Source organism: Pelophylax lessonae (genome assembly GCF_965119305.1).
Source record: "Pelophylax lessonae genome assembly, chromosome: 4".
Taxonomy (NCBI): Eukaryota; Metazoa; Chordata; class Amphibia; order Anura; family Ranidae; genus Pelophylax; species Pelophylax lessonae.
In genome coordinates, this window is record NC_138771.1 from 227,664,640 (window position 1) to 227,684,396 (window position 19,757).

General features: G+C 47.6%; 1 protein-coding gene across 1 annotated transcript in view; it reads left to right on the forward strand.

Moving 5' to 3' along the window:
* Window positions 1–16,814, forward strand: part of ASZ1 (ankyrin repeat, SAM and basic leucine zipper domain containing 1) — a gene marked incomplete at its 3' end in the record, with an annotated part of 757,393 nt that extends 740,579 nt beyond the window's left edge. The window contains exon 13 of the mRNA XM_082255308.1: window positions 16,650–16,814. Coding sequence (XP_082111434.1) covers window positions 16,650–16,814 — 165 coding nt within the window. The remainder of the gene's footprint in view (window positions 1–16,649) is intronic.
* Window positions 16,815–19,757: the final 2,943 nt, after the last annotated feature.

The window sequence follows — 19,757 nt, forward strand, 5'->3', positions numbered from 1 at the left end:
CTGCTCTACTGAAAAATTATCTTTTTTTCTGGTTCTGGACATGCTACAGAGCTGAAACTTCACAGGTACACTTTTTAGACCCCCCCAGACGCTAAATTCAAATTTTTATTTTATTTTTTTTAATTTATTTATTTTTTTTATTTTTTCAATAATTGGCTCTCTATCAAAAATGGCAATTTTTAAGAACTTTTTTTTGTGTGTGATTTAGTGTCTGGGGGTCTAAAAAGTGTACCTGTTAAGTTTCAGCTCTGTAGCATGTCCAGAACCAGAAAAAAAAGATAATTTCTCTGTCGCTCATTGACAGACGTAGTCCTCCTTGATTAATATCAACTCGGGCAGTATAACCCGAGTTGATATTAATCAAGGAGGACTACGTCTGTCAATGAGCTTAAGAGAAAAGGATTTTGCGGTAAGATCTTACAAAAATCCATTTATACTGCCCGAGTTGATATTAATCAAGGAGGACTACGTCTGTCAATGAGCTTAAGAGAAAAGGATTTTACGGTAAGATCTTACAAAAATCCATTTTTTTCAGTAGAGCAGGGATGGTGGGACCCTCCTTTTACACCTATATGATCTTTTTTTTTCTGGTTCTGGGCATGCTACAGAGCTGAAACTTCACAGGTACACTTTTTAGACCCCCCCCCCCCCCCCGACACTAAATCCAAAGAATTTTTTTTTATTTTAATTTTTTTTTTTTTTTATTTTTTCCAATAATTGGCTCTCTATCAAAAATGACAATTTTTAAGAACTTTTTTGTGTGGTTTAGTGTCTGGGGGTCTAAAAAGTGTACCTGTGAAGTTTCAGCCCTGTAGCATGTCCAGAACCAGAAAAAAAGATCATTTTTCAGTAGAGCACGGATGGTGGGACCCTCCTTTTACACCTATATGATCTTTCTTTTCTCGTTCTGGACATGCTACAGAGCTGAAACTTCACAGGTACACTTTTTAGACCCCCCCCCCCCCCCCCCCCCGACACTAATCCAAAAAAAGTCATGCCTGCCTCCAAAAATGCCTGATAAATATATAGAAAAAAAAAAATAAAAGCAGACTGATATACCAGCCCTAAAAAGGGCTTTTTGGGGTGCTGTCAGGATGCTGTCCTTACAGCATGAGTGGACACAGAACACTGGCCTAGCTAATGATTTCCCTATTAATTCAGCAGCAGCACTTTCCCTGCTCTAACTAACACTGCAGCTTCAGATTTACCCCTGGGCAGACATGTAAAATATGTTCATAAAAATTAAATGCCCAAAGTTGCCTTTATTGCCCTAGAAAGAATACACATACCACACCGAGGAGGTGACTGGAATAAAAGGCTATTACAAATGGAAATGAGATGGCTCAAACGCCTGCGGGCAACAAAATCACCAGGTTTAAATGAAACCGAAAGTTTTCGCCCGTTTCTAGAAGGCTTTTCATCTGGAAAAACAGACTAAAAGTAAATCAATATATAGAAAAAGATCAAAAAATTACCACCCTGCGAAGGTACCCGCATCACCTGATTAACAAAACAAATCAGGGGACACTCCATCCATCCGGGAAACATCTTGGTCATTACCTGGTACCTACCAATGAGACCCAGTTAAGAATAGGGCTCACTATATGATCCACCTCTCATGACCCCCAAAACCCTGAAAAAATTCCTGACATGTCCTAGCAAACAGGATGCACCAAAACATCTCCCAAAGTGTCATACATCCGTGGCTGCTATCACATTTATGACTGCTGTTAAAACAAAAATACGTTGTTTTTTATTCATTCAATGATGATGTCTGTTTATTATACTGAAATCAATGCAGATGTTTATATTTGTTGTTTTCATGCAACCATCTGTGCCCTTCTGGTATTGCACCCGGCACGGAAAGCCCCTGTCAAACAGGGGCTTGAATCGGACCAGTGAGGGTTAAACATCCAACTCCCCCTGCCTGTGGTCAGGTGATGACGGTCCTCCTCTCCGTGTCGGCGGCCAAGGTCGGATCGGCTCCCACTGCGCGCGCAGCACCCAGGCGCAGTACAGGGAAGCCACGTCACCGGCAAAAGAAGCCCGACTACGTGCCGCGCCTAGTGCGCATGCGCAAAGGGCTTCAAAAGGCCGGGGAACCGGCGTCTCTCCTCACTTCCCTCGAGGAGAGGGAACAGGACAGACGGAGACTGCGGCGCTCTGGAAAACCAACTTTTTTCTTTACTGAAATCCTGGATCCACCAACATTGGAGAGTCACAAAATCTGTATCTCACTTACTTTAAGTAAAAGCACCAAAGACTCAGATACTTATGACTTTTCCACTATAGAACCAATCGGCACAGGATTGTTTTTAATACTCCTGGCAACCGATACATCACTGCAAACTCATGCAATACCAACTGTGAGTAAAAATTTGAACATCCCAGATTTATTTTGTAATAAACGTTTGAACCAAAATCACCACTCACCATGCTTCACCTGTGTATATACAGTGGGTACAGAAAGTATTCAGACCCCCTTAAATTTTTCACTCTTTGTTATATTGCAGCCATTTGCTAAAATCATTTAAGTTCATTCTTCTTCCTCATGAATGTACACATAGCACCCCATACTGACAGAAAAACACAGAATTGTTGACATTGTTGCAGATTTATTAAAAAAGAAAAACTGAAATATCACATGGTCCTAAGTATTCAGACCCTTTGCTCAGTATTTAGTAGAAGCCCCCTTTTGATCTAATACAGCCAGGAGTCTTTTTGGGAAAGCTGCAACAAGTCTTTCACACCTGGATTTGGGGATCCTCTGCCATTCCTCCTTGCAGATCCTCTCCAGTTCTGATTGGATGGTAAACGTTGGTGGACAGCCTCTTTTAGGTCTCTCCAGAGATGCTCAATTGGGTTTAAGTCAGGGCTTTGGCTGGGCCATTCAAGAACAGTCACGGAGTTGTTGTGAAGCCACTCCTTCATTATTTTAGCTGTGTGCTTAGGGTCATTGTCTTGTTGGAAGGTAAACCTTCGGCCCAGTCTGAGGTCCAGAGCACTCTGGAGAAGGTTTTTGTCCAGGATATCCCTGTACTTGGCCGCATTCATCTTTCCCTCGATTGCAACCAGTCGTCCTGTCCCTGTAGCTGAAAAACACCCCCACAGCATGATGCTGCCACCACCATGCTTCACTGTTGGGACTGTATTGGACAGGTGATGAGCAGTGCCTGGTTTTCTCCACACATACCGCTTAGAATTAAGGCCAAAAAGTTCTTTCTCTTACGTCCACCGACAGTCGCCGCCCACTCACACAGTCTTCACCAATGGGTATTGACCTTTTCTCCGCAGGAGTAGCTAGGCACAAGATTTGTTAGTAACAAAAGCTTTTAGCATAGACACACCCCTAGGGGCTGTCCCACTAGTCAATACCTCCCTGCGCCAGCATTCCCAACTCAGTTTGATTTTGCCTAGCTTAGGAGTAGCAGGCTTTCCTGTGCTGGGGCTTCAGTCTCAGCCTTCTACCCTTCTTTTGATTTTATTTCAAAGTGTTTTTTCTTTACTTTACTAGCTGTTATTTTACCAGCTCTTAGATAGGGATCTTCGGATGAAGAAACATCATGGGGAGCTGGGTATCGGACTGGCCGCCCTGGGTCTCCAGGGCTGAGGGTCAGATAGATCCCCAGCCTGCCATCGAGCATTCGGCTATGGTTCGCCCTGGCATTGTGAACGACCCATCCCTGCTTGCAGCAGGGATGCAGCCTGTGAGGTGGCTACCTCACTGGACGCTTTCTGCGGTTTTGTGCTGCGGTGCCCTGCGTCCCGGCTACGGCACTCCCTGTCATATGAGGACGGCGGTTTTCCGTTTGTGGAGGCTACCCCACGCCATCCGGTACAGTAAGCACCTTTTCTATGTGGGGGCCTCTGTCTGGGGTGTCAGTCTGCTGTACTGTGTGTCCCCTCATGTCTGTGTAGTGGGCTCCCTGATGTGATCCCTGCGGGGTTAATATTCACTGTGGTGAGGTGGGGACCCCTCTCTCTCATATGTCACTTTGTGTGTTCTGAGTGCAGACATGTGTGTGCGGCGACCACTACGGCTGTGCGCTCGCCGCAGCGCTTAAAGGGCCAGTACCTTTTTATTCCAAACTTGTTTTTTGACATGGATTCTCAGGATAGCTGATTCCCCCAAACCCTGGTGGGGGACCCTGGGTCTGCTGAACCCCCGCTGTGCCTGAATTGGCCGCTGTGGTGACATTTTTGGTGTCATGGATGGGGGTGCGGATGGCTGAACGTTCTGCATAGTAGCGGGCCAGGTTATCTATCTCCTCTGTTTCAGATGGTGATGTGGCTGCTGTGACTGGCTTGCCCTTTTCAGGGTCTCGCTCATCTCTGGACCTTTTGGGGTCTGAAGGGGAGGCAGAGGTTGAAGGGGTTGATACGTCTCCCCCAGGCTCGCCTGAAGAGCTTGCGCTCATGGATGAGCTGCTCCCTCCCATAAAAGATCATCCTTTAGGATACATAGAACCCGCTCAGGGGGTCATGTACTTTTGCGATGCGGCCTTGCATGAGGCCCCTTTCGCTGCACGCCTGTCTAGTGTCACGGTGCCTACCGTCGACTGATCTGGCTGAAGAGTTGGTCGACTGACCAATTGTCACGGAAAACGGTGGATGATTTTCCCTATGCTGGGTCTCACCTTTTTTGGCGAGGCTTTGGATACTCTGGTGAATGGAGTCACTGGGGGCAAGAGCACTCTGTTGCCCCGGAATCCGAAGAACACGTCCTTTCGCGGCGAGCGGGGCCCCGCATTTGGACCCTCTCAGGGGTCCTTTCGTGCCTTTAAGTCGCAGTCCAAGGGAATGCCCTTCGAAAGGCCAAGGTGGCCAGAAGGAGCCCTGGGCGGGTAGCGAAAGTCCGGCTACGCCGGCTCTGCGCCCCATTCTGCTTCTGCCTGAAGGGACGCCCTCACCCGCTTCTGGGGTGGGGGAACGTTTGTGCGTTTTTCCTCCAGCCTTGCCTGTCCCGCTTCCGGACAGGTGGGTTCAGGAAATCGTTCGAACGAGATACAAGATAGGACAGATTTTTTTCCTCAATTCTTCGGCTGTCTCCTGGGCGCGTGAAGGATCTCCTGGCCCAGGGGGTGGTGGTCCCGGTGCCTCACCGGGACAGATTTCGGGGGTTTTTACTCCGATTTGCTCACTGTGCCCAGTAAGGAGGGCAAAGTATGTCCGATCCTGGACTTGGAAGCTCTGAACCGCTTCGTGCATGTTCGGGAGTTTTGCATGGAATCCCTGCGCTTGGTGGGGTTACCCTGGGCCCAGGAGGATTCCTGGCCTTTGTCGACCTGAAGGATGCGTGCCTACGCATCCCCATTTTCGAAGGTCGCCAGAGGTGCCTTCGGTTCGCCATTACGGAGGACCGTTGCCAGTTCGTGGCATTACCTTTCGGTCTCGCTTCGGCTCCACGGGTTCTTACCAAAGTGCTGGCACCTGTTCTGGGCCTGTTGAGAGCCCAGGGCGTTGCGGTCTTGGGTGATCTGGATGATCTCCTGTTAAGATCGAGTGTCAGTCAGAGCCTGCTGAACGCCCTGTCCACTACGGTACAGGCGCTTCAGGAGTTCGGTTGGACCATCAACGTTCCGAAGTCGGCGCTGTCTCCTTAATTTCGCTTTCCCTATCGGGGAATGGTTCTGGACTCTGCTCATGCTAGAGTGTTCCTGCCGGAGGAAGATCTCCGGACTCTTCATGAAGAGGTCAGGTCCCTCCGGGACACCCGTTCCTTCTCACCTGTATGCGGTGCCTGGGGTTAGTGGTCTCGGCCTTCGAGGCGATTCCCTTTGATCAGGTTTCACACGCGGTCTCTCCAAGTGGAGATTCTGGCCAAGTAGAAAATGCATCCTCAGTCTTGGGATCTGAGGGTTTCATTGAGCGCCGAACCAGAAGAGATCTTCTGTGGTGGCTCCAGTCCCCGGCTGTGTCGGGGGGCAAGTCTTTTCGTCCGTTGCTATGGACGGTGATCACCACGGCTGCCCGTCTGTCGGGCTGGGGTGGTGTTCTGGGCAACCTGTTTGCCCAGGGAACTTGGTTGGAGGAGGGATCCTCCCTTCCGATCAGCATTCTGGAATTGAGAGCGATACAGCTTTGCCTTCTCCAGTGGTCGGAACGACTTCAGGGCCGTATGGTTCGGGTACAGACGGACAATGCCACCGTGGTGGCTTACGTCGACCACCAAGGGGGCACCAGGTGTGCCCGAGCGGCCCGGAAAGTGACCGACATTCTGTCCTGGGCCGAGACTCACGTCCCGGTGTTCACGACAGTTCACATTCCGGGGGTGGGGAACTGGCAGGTCGATTATCTGAGCCGCCAGACCCTGGACCAGGGGGATTGGTCCCTACACCCGGAAATCTTTCAGATGCTCTGCACGAGGTGGGGATCCCCGGATGTGGATCTGTTTTAGCGTCTCGGCTGAACAACCTGGGGGAAAGGTTCGTGGCAAGCACCCGCGATCCTCGGGCTGCCGCCTCGGACGCGTTAGTGGCACCTTGGCATCAGTATCGTCTGATGTATGTCTTTCCTCCACTTCAGTTGCGATCCAGGCTCCTTCACAGGTTGGCCTGAAAACCGCACGCGGTGTTTCTGGTGGCACCGGACTGGTCTCGCCGGTCCTGGCACACGGACATCATTCATCTGGCTGTCATGCCTCCGTGGCGCCTGCCACTGCGGGAAGCCCTTCTGTCTCGAAGACCGATCTTCCTTCCTGCTTTACAGTTGCTGGCTGTAACGTCCTGGCTGTTGGAAGCCAGGTCCTGTGGACGGGGTTCTCTACCCTGAGGTCATTCCTACTCTACTCACGGCTAAAGAGCCTCGTCTGGTAAAGTTTGTTACCGTGCTTGGAAAGCGTACTTTGCCTGGTGTGTGTCCAGGGGGTTCTCCCCTCGCTCATACTCGGTGTCGAGAGTGTTGGCTTTCCTTCAGACTGGTGTGGACCAGCTTTTGGCGCTGGCCACGATAACAGGCCAGGTTTCTGCACTGGCTGTTCTTTTTCGGCGCCCTATGGCGTCTCATTCCTCATTCGCACCTTTGTTCGAGGTGTGCGTCTTTTGGCCCCTCCTCGGAGGGGGCCCTTACCTCCGTGGGACTTGGTTCTGTCCGTGTTGCAGCGTGTCCCCTTTGACAACTTCAAGGGGATATCGTTTGTCTCTGCTGTCTGAAAAGATTGCCTTTTTTAGTGGCGATCACTTCGGCTCGCAGGGTGTCAGAGTTGGCGGCATTGTCCTGCCGTTCTCCCTACTCGGTGGTTCACAAGGGTAAGGTGGTCTTGCGACCTCACCCGTCCTTCCTCCCTAAGGTGGCTCTGGCTTTCACCTTGGTGAGGACATTGTCGTGCCTTCGCTTTGTGCGAAGCCCGTGCATCCTAGGGGGTTGCTTTGCATTCCTTGGATGTTGTCAGGACGCTCAGGGTTCCCCCTGTCGTCCGCTATTTCTTTTCGCGAGTCGGATTCCCTCCTTGTGCTTCCTGAGGGTCCTCGGAAGGGCATGGCGGCGTCTGCGGCGACCATTGCCAAATGGATCTGACAGTCCATTGTTCTGGCCTATACTTGCAGGAACGGGCTCCACACTTCCCTGTTGAGGCGCACTCTACCAGATCTCTGAGTACGTCTTGGGCCTTCCGGCTTCGGGCCTTGGTGGCCCAGGTGTGCAAGGCTGCGACTTGGTCGTCCGTGCACACCTTCTCCACTTTTTATAAGATGGGTGTTTGGGCATCAGCCGATGCCTCCTTTTGGCCGCAAGTTCTTTGTGCGGCAGTGCTATAGGGACCCTTGTTTATGGGTCTTTCACCTTGGTGAGGACATTGTCGTGCCTTCGCTTTGTGCGAAGCCCGTGCATCCTAGGGGGTTGCTTTGCATTCCTTGGATGTTGTCAGGACGCTCAGGGTTCCCCCTGTCGTCCGCTATTTCTTTTCGCGAGTCGGATTCCCTCCTTGTGCTTCCTGAGGGTCCTCGGAAGGGCATGGCGGCGTCTGCGGCGACCATTGCCAAATGGATCTGACAGTCCATTGTTCTGGCCTATACTTGCAGGAACGGGCTCCACACTTCCCTGTTGAGGCGCACTCTACCAGATCTCTGAGTACGTCTTGGGCCTTCCGGCTTCGGGCCTTGGTGGCCCAGGTGTGCAAGGCTGCGACTTGGTCGTCCGTGCACACCTTCTCCACTTTTTATAAGATGGGTGTTTGGGCATCAGCCGATGCCTCCTTTTGGCCGCAAGTTCTTTGTGCGGCAGTGCTATAGGGACCCTTGTTTATGGGTCTTTGGCTGTGGGGGTGTTTCACCCCTGGGTTGCTTGTTTTCCTGGGTTGTTGCTCATGTTGAGCACTTTCCTGTTGCCCAGCTGGTTCTCTTACGGTGTGTAAGGTTCCTTCTCTGCTGTGGGTACTGTGTTGCTCTTCTGCGGCTGCGTCTCCCACCCCTCATGTCTACACTGCTTTGGGACATCCCATTGGTGAAGACTGTGTCAGTGGGCGGCGACTGTCGGAGGACGTAAGAGAAAACGGAATTTTTGTAAAATCTTACCGTAAAATTCCTTTCTCTGAGTCCTCCGACAGTCGCCGCCCCCGCCCCTCTTTTGGTGTTTTTGTGTACTCTTACTTCTATGCTACCAAACTGAGTTGGGAATGCTGGCGCAGGGAGGTATTGACTAGTGGGACAGCCCCTAGGGGTGTGTCTATGCTAAAAGCTTTTGTTACTAACAAATCTTGTGCCTAGCTACTCCTGCGGAGCAAAGGTCAATACCCATTGGTGAAGACTATGTGAGTGGGCGGCGACTGTCGGAGGACTCAGAGAAAGGAATTTTACGGTAAGATTTTACAAAAATTCCGTTATTTTGGTCTCATCAGACCAGAGAATCTTATTTCTCACCATCTTGGAGTCCTTCAGGTGTTTTTTAGCAAACTCCATGCGGGCTTTCATGTGTCTTACACTGAGGAGAGGCTTCCGTCGGGCCACTCTGCCATAAAGCCCCGACTGGTGGAGGGCTGCAGTGATGGTTGACTTTCTACAACTTTCTCCCATCTCCTGACTGCATCTCTGGAGCTCAGCCACAGTGATCTTTGGTTTCTTCTTTACCTCTCTCACCAAGGCTCTTCTCCCCCGATAGCTCAGTTTGGCCGGACGGCCAGCTCTAGGAAGGGTTCTGGTCGTCCCAAACGTCTTCCATTTGAGGATTATGGAGGCCACTGTGCTCTTAGGAACCTTAAGTGCAGCAGAAATCTTTTTGTAACCTTGGCCAGATCTGTGCCTTGCCACAATTCTGTCTCTGAGCTCTTCAGGCAGTTCCTTTGACCTCATGATTCTCATTTGCTCTGACATGCATTGTGATCTGGAAGGTCTTATATAGACAGGTGTGTGGCTTTCCTAATCAAGTCCAATCAGTATAATCAAACACAGCTGGACTCAAATGAAGGTGTAGAACCATCTCAAGGATGATCAGGAGAAATGGAAAGCACCTGAGTTAAATATATGAGTGTCACAGCAAAGGGTCTGAATACTTAGGACCATGTGATATTTCAGTTTTTCTTTTTTAATAAATCTGCAACAATGTCAACAATTCTGTGTTTTTCTGTCAGTATGGGGTGCTATGTGTACATCCATGAGGAAGAAGAATGAACTTAAATGATTTTAGCAAATGGCTGCAATATAACAGAGTGAAAAATTTAAGGGGGTCTGAATACTTTCCGTACCCACTCTATGTATATATATATATATATATATATATATATATACCATTCCAGGCCACATTCATCACGGTTCCCGTTGCAGTTACACAAGGACACAGAAAAAAGGTTGCAGAAACAAAGGCAAAATCTATGTATGTACAAATACCTTACTGTCACCGTTTGTGACTCAATACTGCATATATTTTCAATAACTGAACTGTTATTGTTCATAAAATACAGACTGGGTGACAAATCTTTGAAAAAGGCTTTACAATAGCCGAAACGCGTCAGAATCTGGATGAACTCTGTGACCCACCATTTCCTGGAATACCTACAGGAAACACAGAGATAACATCCACACCTATGTCACGATACCCACATATGTCACAGATTCTCTTGAATCTTCTTTCTACCCTTTTCTCACTCTTGGGCTCTCAACCCAAGCACAATTTTCACTATTGGTATGTATACATGTATACTATATGTTTAATGGAATAAATCCAATTTTCTTTTATATATTGGTGTATATCATCACTTGCCCACAAAGTCCCACCCTATTGGCCTGAGGCACCAAAAAAAAACCTTTTCTACATATATAGGGACGGAGGCAAAACCTACTACAAACCCTCCTCGAGATCAAACCCCCCCCCCCCCCAAAAAAAAAAAAAAAAACTATAAAATCTACTTCTAGGAAGAGTTACCATCGTACTTGGAAGACGTACATTGCGTGGTGTGAATCCCTCAGGGTTCACCCTCGCTCCTTTTCATTTACTCAAATCTTGGCTTTCCTCCAACGAGGTGTGTAGCAGCGCCTGACCTTGAGTACCATCAAGGGCCAGGTCTTGGCCTTGGCAGTTTTCTTTCAACATCCATTGGCCAAACATTCCCTGGTGCATACCTTTATCAAGGGAAGGAGACATTTGGTTCCTCTCCAGTGCGGTGTCCATTGCCGCCGTGGGACCTCAATTTGGTGTTGTCAATTCTCCAGTTGCCTCCCTTTGAAGATTTTCAGAAGATTCCCCTGCATATGTTATCCAGGAAGGTGGCCTTTTTGGTGGCTATCACTTCTGTTCGCAGGGTGTCGGAGCTGGCGATGCTGTCTTGTCGTTCACCTCATTTGGTGGTTCACAAGGATAAGGGGGTTCTTCGTCTATGTCCATCGTTCGTTCCGAAGGTCGTCTCGAAGTTTAATTTGAATGAAGACATCGTGTTGCTTTCCCTGTGTCCCAGGCCTAAGCATCCTAAGGAAGTTGCTTTGCATTCCCTGGATGTGGTTCGGGCAATAAGGGTGTACTGTACCTGGCAGCTACAGAGTGTTTTAGAAAGTCAGACTCACTATTTGTCCTGACGGTTGGACCTCACAAAGGGCTGGCTGCTTCTGCTCCGACCATTTCCAGATGGATCAGACACTGTGGTTCAGGCTTATTCTATTAAGGGTCAATTTCCTCCTTTCTCTGTTAAGGCGCACTCTACTCAGACACTTAGTGCCTCCTGTCATCAGGCGTCAGTGCTGCAGGCTACCTAGTCGTCTGTGCACACGTTCACAAAGTTTTATAAGGTGGATGTGTTGGCATCTGCAGATGCTTACTTCGGCAGCAAGGTTTTGCAGGCTGCTGTTTAGAGGACTTGTCCTCTTTAAGGGTGTTTTATATTTTTTTATTCCGGTGAGCTCCAGTTAATGCTTACGCTCGCCTTTGTGCGCAAACACGGGAAGGGGGACAAGGATGCTTTCATTTTTATATATTTTTTTCATTTATTTTGCTTTTTTATTTTATTTTTATACCTTCCCTTTATTTTTCTTTTTTTCTTTCATTGTTATCACAGGGAATATAAATATCCCCCATGATAGCAGTTAGTGACAGGTACTCCTTTTTTTTTTTTTAAATTAGGGTCTATTAGACTCTAGATCTCTCCTGCCCTTAAAGCATCTGACCACACCAAGATCGGTGTGATAGGATGTTTTCCCAATTTAAAAATGGTGCTATTTATATCCTGCAAAACCGAAGCCATAGAGATGATCGGAGCCATTCTGGTCTCTGATCAGCTGACGGAACCACTGGCTGCAGTCTTGGGTTACCGGTTGGGACAGGAGAGCCCTAGAAAACCGTGGAAGGCGGCAGGAGGGGGGGGGGGGAGTCAACTCCCACTGCTTGTGAAAGCAGTCTAGCGGCTTTGACATGACCACCGGCTGTAAAAAACGGTACCAAGATGATGCCTAAACCTGCAGGTATCATCCTGGTATGACCACTCGAAGTCCAGCGACGTACCAGTACATTACTGGTCCTTGTTTGGCATATATTGTAGGTTTTTGTGTTTTTTTTTTTTTTTTTTTTTCTTTCATGCAGCCTGTGGGCTGAACAATAAAGAGAACCTAACAGATTGCTCCATTTGATCGATGCAGATGAAGAAATCTCTGCCAGAAAGTGTGTGGTATGCCCACCATTAGACCTCCCAACCTCCCAGCACCCACCCACTTCTAATGATGGGCATACATGGGCTTAACGAAGAAAAAGAACATAACCGATTACTCCATTCACTTTGATCAATGTGGATGAAGTAATCTCTGCCAAGAAGTGTTAAAAAATATATGGCGAAGCATAGGGGAGATTCGCCCTCTGTGTCCACCCCACCACCCCCTCTGCTTCGTCATATACGCTCTTTTTTTTTTTTTTTTTTAACTGCATTGGTGAAATTACCTCCTCCAATCACTGTTGCTGTCAGGATTAACAAATAATTGCTGCAGCTGATGGGCTTACCTGCAAAGCAAACAATGGTTAACAATAAAACACAGTAACAATAAAACATTACAATATAATAGTATACAGTACAGTAAAATGGTAGAATGGCAGTATCTGCAAAGCAAACTGGTTAACAATGAAAAACACAGTAACAATAAAACATTACATTATAATTGTATACAGTACAGTAGAATGGCGGTATCTGCAAAGCAAACTATGGTTAACAATGAAAAACAGTAACAATAAAACACTACAGTATAGCAGTATATTATAAAGTACAGTAAAACAGTAAGCTGAAAATTAACGCAATAAAACAAAGATTTTTGGCTTTTTTAAATTTATTTTTTACACTTTTTTGTGGGGGCTCCACACTGTTTTTCCCCTAATAAATCTGGAAACTACATGAATAGCCTGTTGCCCTGTCAGAGAGCTTGTACATCTTGACCCCATATCTGGCACGCTTGCTGGGAAGAAACTGTTTGAAAACAGGGCAGCCAAAAAATATAATAAGGGACTCGTCAATGCAGACAGGTCCTACACAAGGCTGCAAATTTTTGGTTGAAGTGATTTACGAGGGGCCAAATTTTGTGGAGCTGGTCATATCCAGGGTTACGCCAAGGATGACAGAGTTTATTGTCATTTGAAATGCATGAACCGCAAGATTTGCTCATATCTAGTCCTGGCCATGGCAACAGAGAACACGGGCATATGATGAATTGGGTCAGTGGACCAGAATGACCGCAACTCATTATTTTTAGTAATGCCCATGATAAGGGATAGGCTTTAAATGAAAGGTTCCAAATTCAGAAACAGTGATCCCTTTCCATGCAGATTCTCTGGCAAGGGTCAAATTTTGGGTTTGCGGCAATAAATTGATTGGCATATAAATTGCTTTGGTCTACAATATATCTGTACTGATCTATTATGAAAAAAGGCTAAAAAAAAACCAATGGGGAGTAAAATTGGCCAGTGAATGGGGGGGGGGGGGGGAGTACAGGTGCTGCAGAAGTGGTGGGCTCCCAATCAGGATTTGCAAGTGCATCAGGAAGGACACTATGGGCTCTACGGGCCTGTCTTCGAATTATTGGTGGCTGAGGGACACTACTTCTAGCCACCGCACCAGCTTGAACTGCACTTATCGGACTCACCACGTCACCAAGTGTTACTGTAGTGCTGGTTTGTCTACGACCAGGATGTACTAGGCTGCTGGGGCTTGCCAGTTCACCAGAAGGTTGAGCGGCACTAGTACCGACACTCTGCATACGAAAACCATGTGATTGTTGCATCTCAGCAACAGAATGGGGTCGGGGACGTCTGACCTTAGCAGGGACCACTACTTCCTCATCAGAGCTATCTGCTCTCTACATGTTCAAATGCTGAGCTTGATTCTGGTTTTGAGGCTTCCCCATCGCTCTCATCTGTCATGCTCAGCATTGTGTAGGCCTCTTCGCTAGTGTACCTCTGTTTGGACATTTTGGTCAATAAATGTATAGGCACCTAGTGTGACTCACGGGTAAAAAAGCACCTGGTTGTCAAGGACTGTTTGAACTGCTACTAAAAAATGTAACTGCTATCGCTAGCAGAGATCAGGCCTGACTCTATAGCTGTGGTTTAGTGTGCTGTGTATTGGAAGTGACAGTGATCTGCTGATACTACACTTCTTGGGGACTGAGCGGAAGGGCTAAACGCAGGGGCAGGATTATGGGGCTGATCCTGCTACCGCTGCGTTTTGGGTACACTATACTAAACTATTGCAGATGCTTTTATAGTTCTGATCTGATCAAATATATTGATCCACTCAGACACTATACTAGTAATGGAGATGTTTAGTGTTTGTGTGTCACTGCCAATCAAAGGGTAAAAATGTATTACTTAATATGTGGCGGGCAATCTGATGCTATCCTGGATTGACACTAGCGAATGTTAACTGACGTTACTCGTGACACTAATACAGTGATCAGAAAAAAGATCTGTACACTATAATAGTGACACTGTGAAGGGGTTAGCTGGGGGTGATCAGGTGGTTAAATCTTGATTAGGGACTATATGGCAGGTATCCTAAACCTATCTGGGACTGACAATAACTACCACTAACTGGCGTCACCAGTGACACTAATACAGTGATCAGTAAATTATCTGTACACTGTATATAGTGACAGTGTGACAGGGAGTGAAAGGGTGATCGGGGGGGGGGGGGGTGAAATATGTACCTATGTGTACTGATACCAGTGTAGTGCTTATGTACTCAGTCTGATGCTCGCTCCTCTCACGTTGCAACCTAAAAGGGCTCCAGGAGGGGAGATTGCATAATTTTCTGTGCCTGTGTTTACATTACACGGGCACAGAACATTCTGTGATATGCCAGAACTGGTCAGCTGGTCCAGGCCATAAATCATTGGCCTGGACCTGACGAGTGATCAGTTCTGCAGCAAATCCGATCACCGCCAGGTCGGCGGTCGCGAGCGAAGTACAGGTACGTCGATTCGTGCAGCCGAGCCACCTTTCTGGGGTAAATCTGTGACAGGTGGTCAGCAGGTGGTTGAACTGCTTTGCCCTGTTCCTAGTTTCGTACATGGGGTTACAAAACTTAGCCTTATACGAAGACCTGGTTCTTGGGAACAGAGGATTAACGAATTTTTTTAACATGTCATTAGCTCCCTTAAAATCAGCCCTCAAAATTTACACTCGCCTGCTCGCATTTGGTGAGTGTAAATATGAGGACTGCGAGTATGGACAGGGCTGCGCTGTCCCGGGAATGTATATCCAGTGCTCCCCTAGCCGTGCACAGGCTCGCAGCACAGGCATTTCAATAGGAAGGAACTGTACAGTCGCCTGGGACTGCCCTTCTCCACCTCCCTCCTGTGCACATCCCTAACCCCCCTCCCCCCCGCACAGGCCCGCAGCGCGGGCATTTCAATAGGATCTGTACAGCCGCCTGGGACCCCCCTGCTCTACCTCCCTCCTGCTCATTCCTGCGCGGGTATTTCAATAGGCACCGTCAGCCGTCTGGGACCGCCCCGCTCCACCCCCCTCGTGCCACACATCCCCCCCCCCCGCACAGGCTCGCAGCATGGGCATTTCAGCCACCTGGGATCACCCCTCTTCAACTTCCTCCTGTTAAGACATCTAGGAAATGGAGAGGTGCATGTCTTAAGGCAGTCCTAAGTGAGCGGGCTCAACCCCTCTTGGTCCGCCCTCAGTGAGCACCGATGCCTGACCTCTGTGGCTGCAGGAGAATGGTAACTATGATGACAGTGTGCTGTGACTGGATGCAGTGCATGTGCTTGAGGGGGTTGGAGGCATTGAATGGGGGGATTATACAAAATGTGGGAGGAGCATTGATGTGCTGAATTGGGGGGGGTTATTTTGAGGAATAGGTATAAAGGATTAAATAAAAAAGGATTGGGGAGAGGGGGGTGGTGGGGTAGAATTGGAAGTGTAGGTCTGAAACATACTCATTCCAACCCCCCCCCCCCCCCAAATCCATTATACCTATGCCTCCAATTCCACTGCATTGCATTGCATTGGGGCTGCATTGATGAGCACTGGGAAAGCTGCATTGATGGGCACTGGTGAGGCTGCATTGATGGGTACTGGTGAGGCTGCATTGATGGGTACTGGTGAGGCTGCATTGGTGGGCACTAGTGAGGCTGCATTGATGGGCACTAGTGAGGCTGCATTGATGGGCACTAGTGAGGCTGCATTGATGGGCACTAGCGAGGCTGCATTGATGGGCACTGGCAAGGCTGCATTGATGGGCACTGGCGAGGCTGCATTGATTGACACTGGCAAGACTGAATTCATGGGCACTGATCAGGCTGCATTGATGGGCACTGATGGGGTAGCACTAATGGGCACTGATAAGCTGCACTGATGATGCTGTACTTATGGACGTTGATAAATTTGTTGTTAATATTTAGTTTTGTAACTTAATTCTGCATAAAACATTTAAGAGTGTAATTTCATAGATAATTTCTATACAGAGATAATTTGAGGGTGTGTTTAGGGGTGGGGCAGGGTAGAGGTTGGGGTGGGACGGGGTAGGGGTTGGGTGGGGCAAGTAGTGGCGAGTAACTCTTAAGGCCTGGCGAGTAGCTCAGGGCTTGAAATTTTGAGCCCTGCCTTAAATTATTGCTGTGTATTGAGAAATTATAATACAGAATTCTTTTTTTGCAGTTTAATTTTGATACCAATAATCTGTTGTATTTAAATAATGCTGGCTCTCTGGATTTTTAGATCTTTTATGGACTTTCTTTCAGTTTCAGAATACCCAAAAGAGTAATCTATGCCGTGTGCCCCCATTGGAAGAACAGCAAAGTTGGAGGTGGAGCAGATTCTTAAAGAGGACCACACTGACAATGTTTGGTTTGGGGTTTGTTATCTCTGTCATTTCAGTAATTGTAAGAAGAAACACTAACCAGTGATAGTGTTTTAAGTTTACAAAATATTACCTTTAGTATGGAATGGCAAGTGTTTTCTGTTAAAGAATTGTATTTTTCAACTATATAGCAAGCAGCACACCAAGCTTTAAGGTTGTATAGCACACTATGCTTCTATAATTTTATATGTCCTATTTAGCTTCATCTGCTGTCACATATGTTCCATTGTCAACATGAATCCACATTTTCATACCCTACCACAAGTGGTAATTTTCTTTTTGAGGTTTAATATTTTTCTGTGTTCTTTCCTTTAAAATAAGTTTTAACTTTGCTATATTCTCGAATTGATTTACTATACAATATTTTTGTATATAGGATATGTGGTGTTGCTTGTAGATACTACTAGCACAATATACATCATCAGCCTATTGAAATTTACTTATGCTTTGTATGTGTCTGCATGTGTCATTGTTTTCACTTTATAAAAATAAAGCTTTTCACAGACTGTTTGTAAACTGTATTTGGAATTATTACAAGTAAAGATCTTGCCTTTTGGAGTATTTGAGATATATATGAAAAAAAAAGTAATTTCTCCTACAACCATTGAGGGACACAGCGCTTCTATTTTTTTGACAGTAGGGTTTTATAGCGCCGCCTACAAGAAAAGCATTGCCTATAGGCAGCCCTAGCTGGTATAAAACTGTTATAGGCGAGCCAGTTATTTTATGCCTAGTGTAGGGACCTGCTACCCTTTTTTCTTGGAATTTTTTTACCTGCGAAAATCTCTTATCAACAGCCAGGCTGGGTAACGGTGTGAATAATCTAGATCCAGTGGTCATCTGGGTCTAGCCAGCAAGCGCATGCAGACCTTTAGCTAACGTCCCACAGGGACACACATGATCCCCCACACACACACTTCACTGGAGAGGCGGATCTCTACCAGGCGCCTGCAGTCCATGTTAGTGTTTCTTTTTCCCAAAAAAAAACACCTCCAACACTTTGGTGGAGAGGTAGGTCTGTCTCTGGAGCCATACCGTCAAGCTCCGCTGAATCAAGAAGTAGATGACGCGACCCCTACCCTCCCCAGACATAGTGTGGGGAGCAGGTACTCCCTGGGGTTGTCGGACCTGCAGGGTCCCCTCCTTCCACTGGCCTCAGGTTTCCCTGCCTGTCCTTGATAGAGCTGTCCTTTTAACTCCTCCATCTTTCTCAGGCTTCTGGGCAGCCTGGACTTCCCTGGGTAGTGAGGGAATGTTGTGAGGGTCCTGTCCGGTATCTGCATCTTATGGTGGTCTGGGAAGCTGCATTGCAGCCGCCTTGTGGTTTGGGCAGCCAGCAGCCATCTCCCCTGAGATCCAGTGGCCATTTTCGAGTGGAACTTTCCAGTAGAATTTCATGACAGCTGGATAGAGGATGCATGGTGGCCATTTTTTTTGTAGCTGTGTGGTGGCGGCCGTTTGTTTTTTCCTTAAGCTGGGTGCGGTCCTAGGACACAGGCGGCAATCTTCTCCGTGAGATTTATCTCACATGCGGCATCCACAGCACTTCTAATGGTGGACTGGTAGAGGAGGTAAGTCCTTCCTTGGGGTAATTCTCTCTCTCTCTCTCTCTCTCTCTCTCTTCTGTAGCAGCTGGGGGGGGGGGGGTGTTTTTCCTCCTCTTCCCCTCTTAGTGTCTTTTCTTGGGTGGCTGGGGTTTCCAGTATCAAGTCCCAGATGTACAGTATCTCACAAAAGTGAGTACACCCCTCACATTTTTGTAAAAAATTTATTATCTTTTCATGTAAAAACACTGAAGAAATGACACTTTGCTATAATTTAAAGTAGTGAGTGTACAGCTTGTATAACAGTATAAATATGCTGTCCCCGCAAAATAACAACACACAGCCATTAAGGTCGCTGGCAACAAAAGTGAGTACACCCCTAAGTGAAAATACCCAATTGGGCCCAATTAGCCATTTCCCTCCTCGGTGTCATGTGACTTGTTAGTGTTACAAGGTCTGAGGTGTGAATGGGGAGCAGGTGTGTTAAATTTGGTGTTATCACTCTCACTCTCTCATACTGGTCACTGGAAGTACAACATGGCACCTCATGGCAAAGAACTCTCTGAGGATCTAAAAAAAAACAATTGTTGCACTACATAAAAAAGGCCTAGGCTATAAGAAGATTGCCAAGGCCCTGAAACTGAGCTGCAGCAAGGTGGCCAAGGCCATACAGCGGTTTAACAGGACAGGTTCCACTCAGAACAGGCCTCGCCATGGTCGACCAAAGAAATTGAGTGCACGTGCTCAGCATCCTATCCAGAGGTTGTCTTTGGGGAAATAGACGTATGAGTGCTGCCAGCATTGCTGCAGAGGTTGAAGGGTTAGGGGGGTCATCCTGTCAGTGCTCAGACCATAGGCCACACACTGCATCAAATTGGTCTGCACGACTGTCATCCCAGAAGGAAGCCTCTTCTAAAGATGATGCACAAGAAAGCCCCCAAACAGTTTGCTGAAGACAAGCAGACTAAGGACATGGTCTACTGGAACCATGTCCTGTGGTCTGATTGAGACCTAGATTAACTTATTTGGTTCAGATGGTGTTAAGTGTGTGTGGTGGCAACCAGGTGAGGAGTACAAAGACAAGTGTGTCTTGCCTACAGTCAAGCATGGTGGTGGGAGTGTCATGGTCTGGGACTGCATGAGTGCTGCCAGCACTGGGGAGCTACAGTTCATTGGTGGAACCATGAATGCCAACATGTGCTGTGACATACTGAAGAAGAGCATAATCCCCCTCCCTTCGGAGACTGGGCTGCATTCAGACATAACGACCCCAAACACACCTCCAAGAAGAGCACTGCCTTGCTAAAGAAGTTGAAGGTAAAAGTGATGGACTGGCCAAGCATGTCTCCAGACCTAAACCCTATTGAGCATCTGTGGGGCATCCTCAAACAGAAGGTGGAAGAGCGCAAGGTCTCTAATTTCCACCAGCTCAGGGATGTCATCAT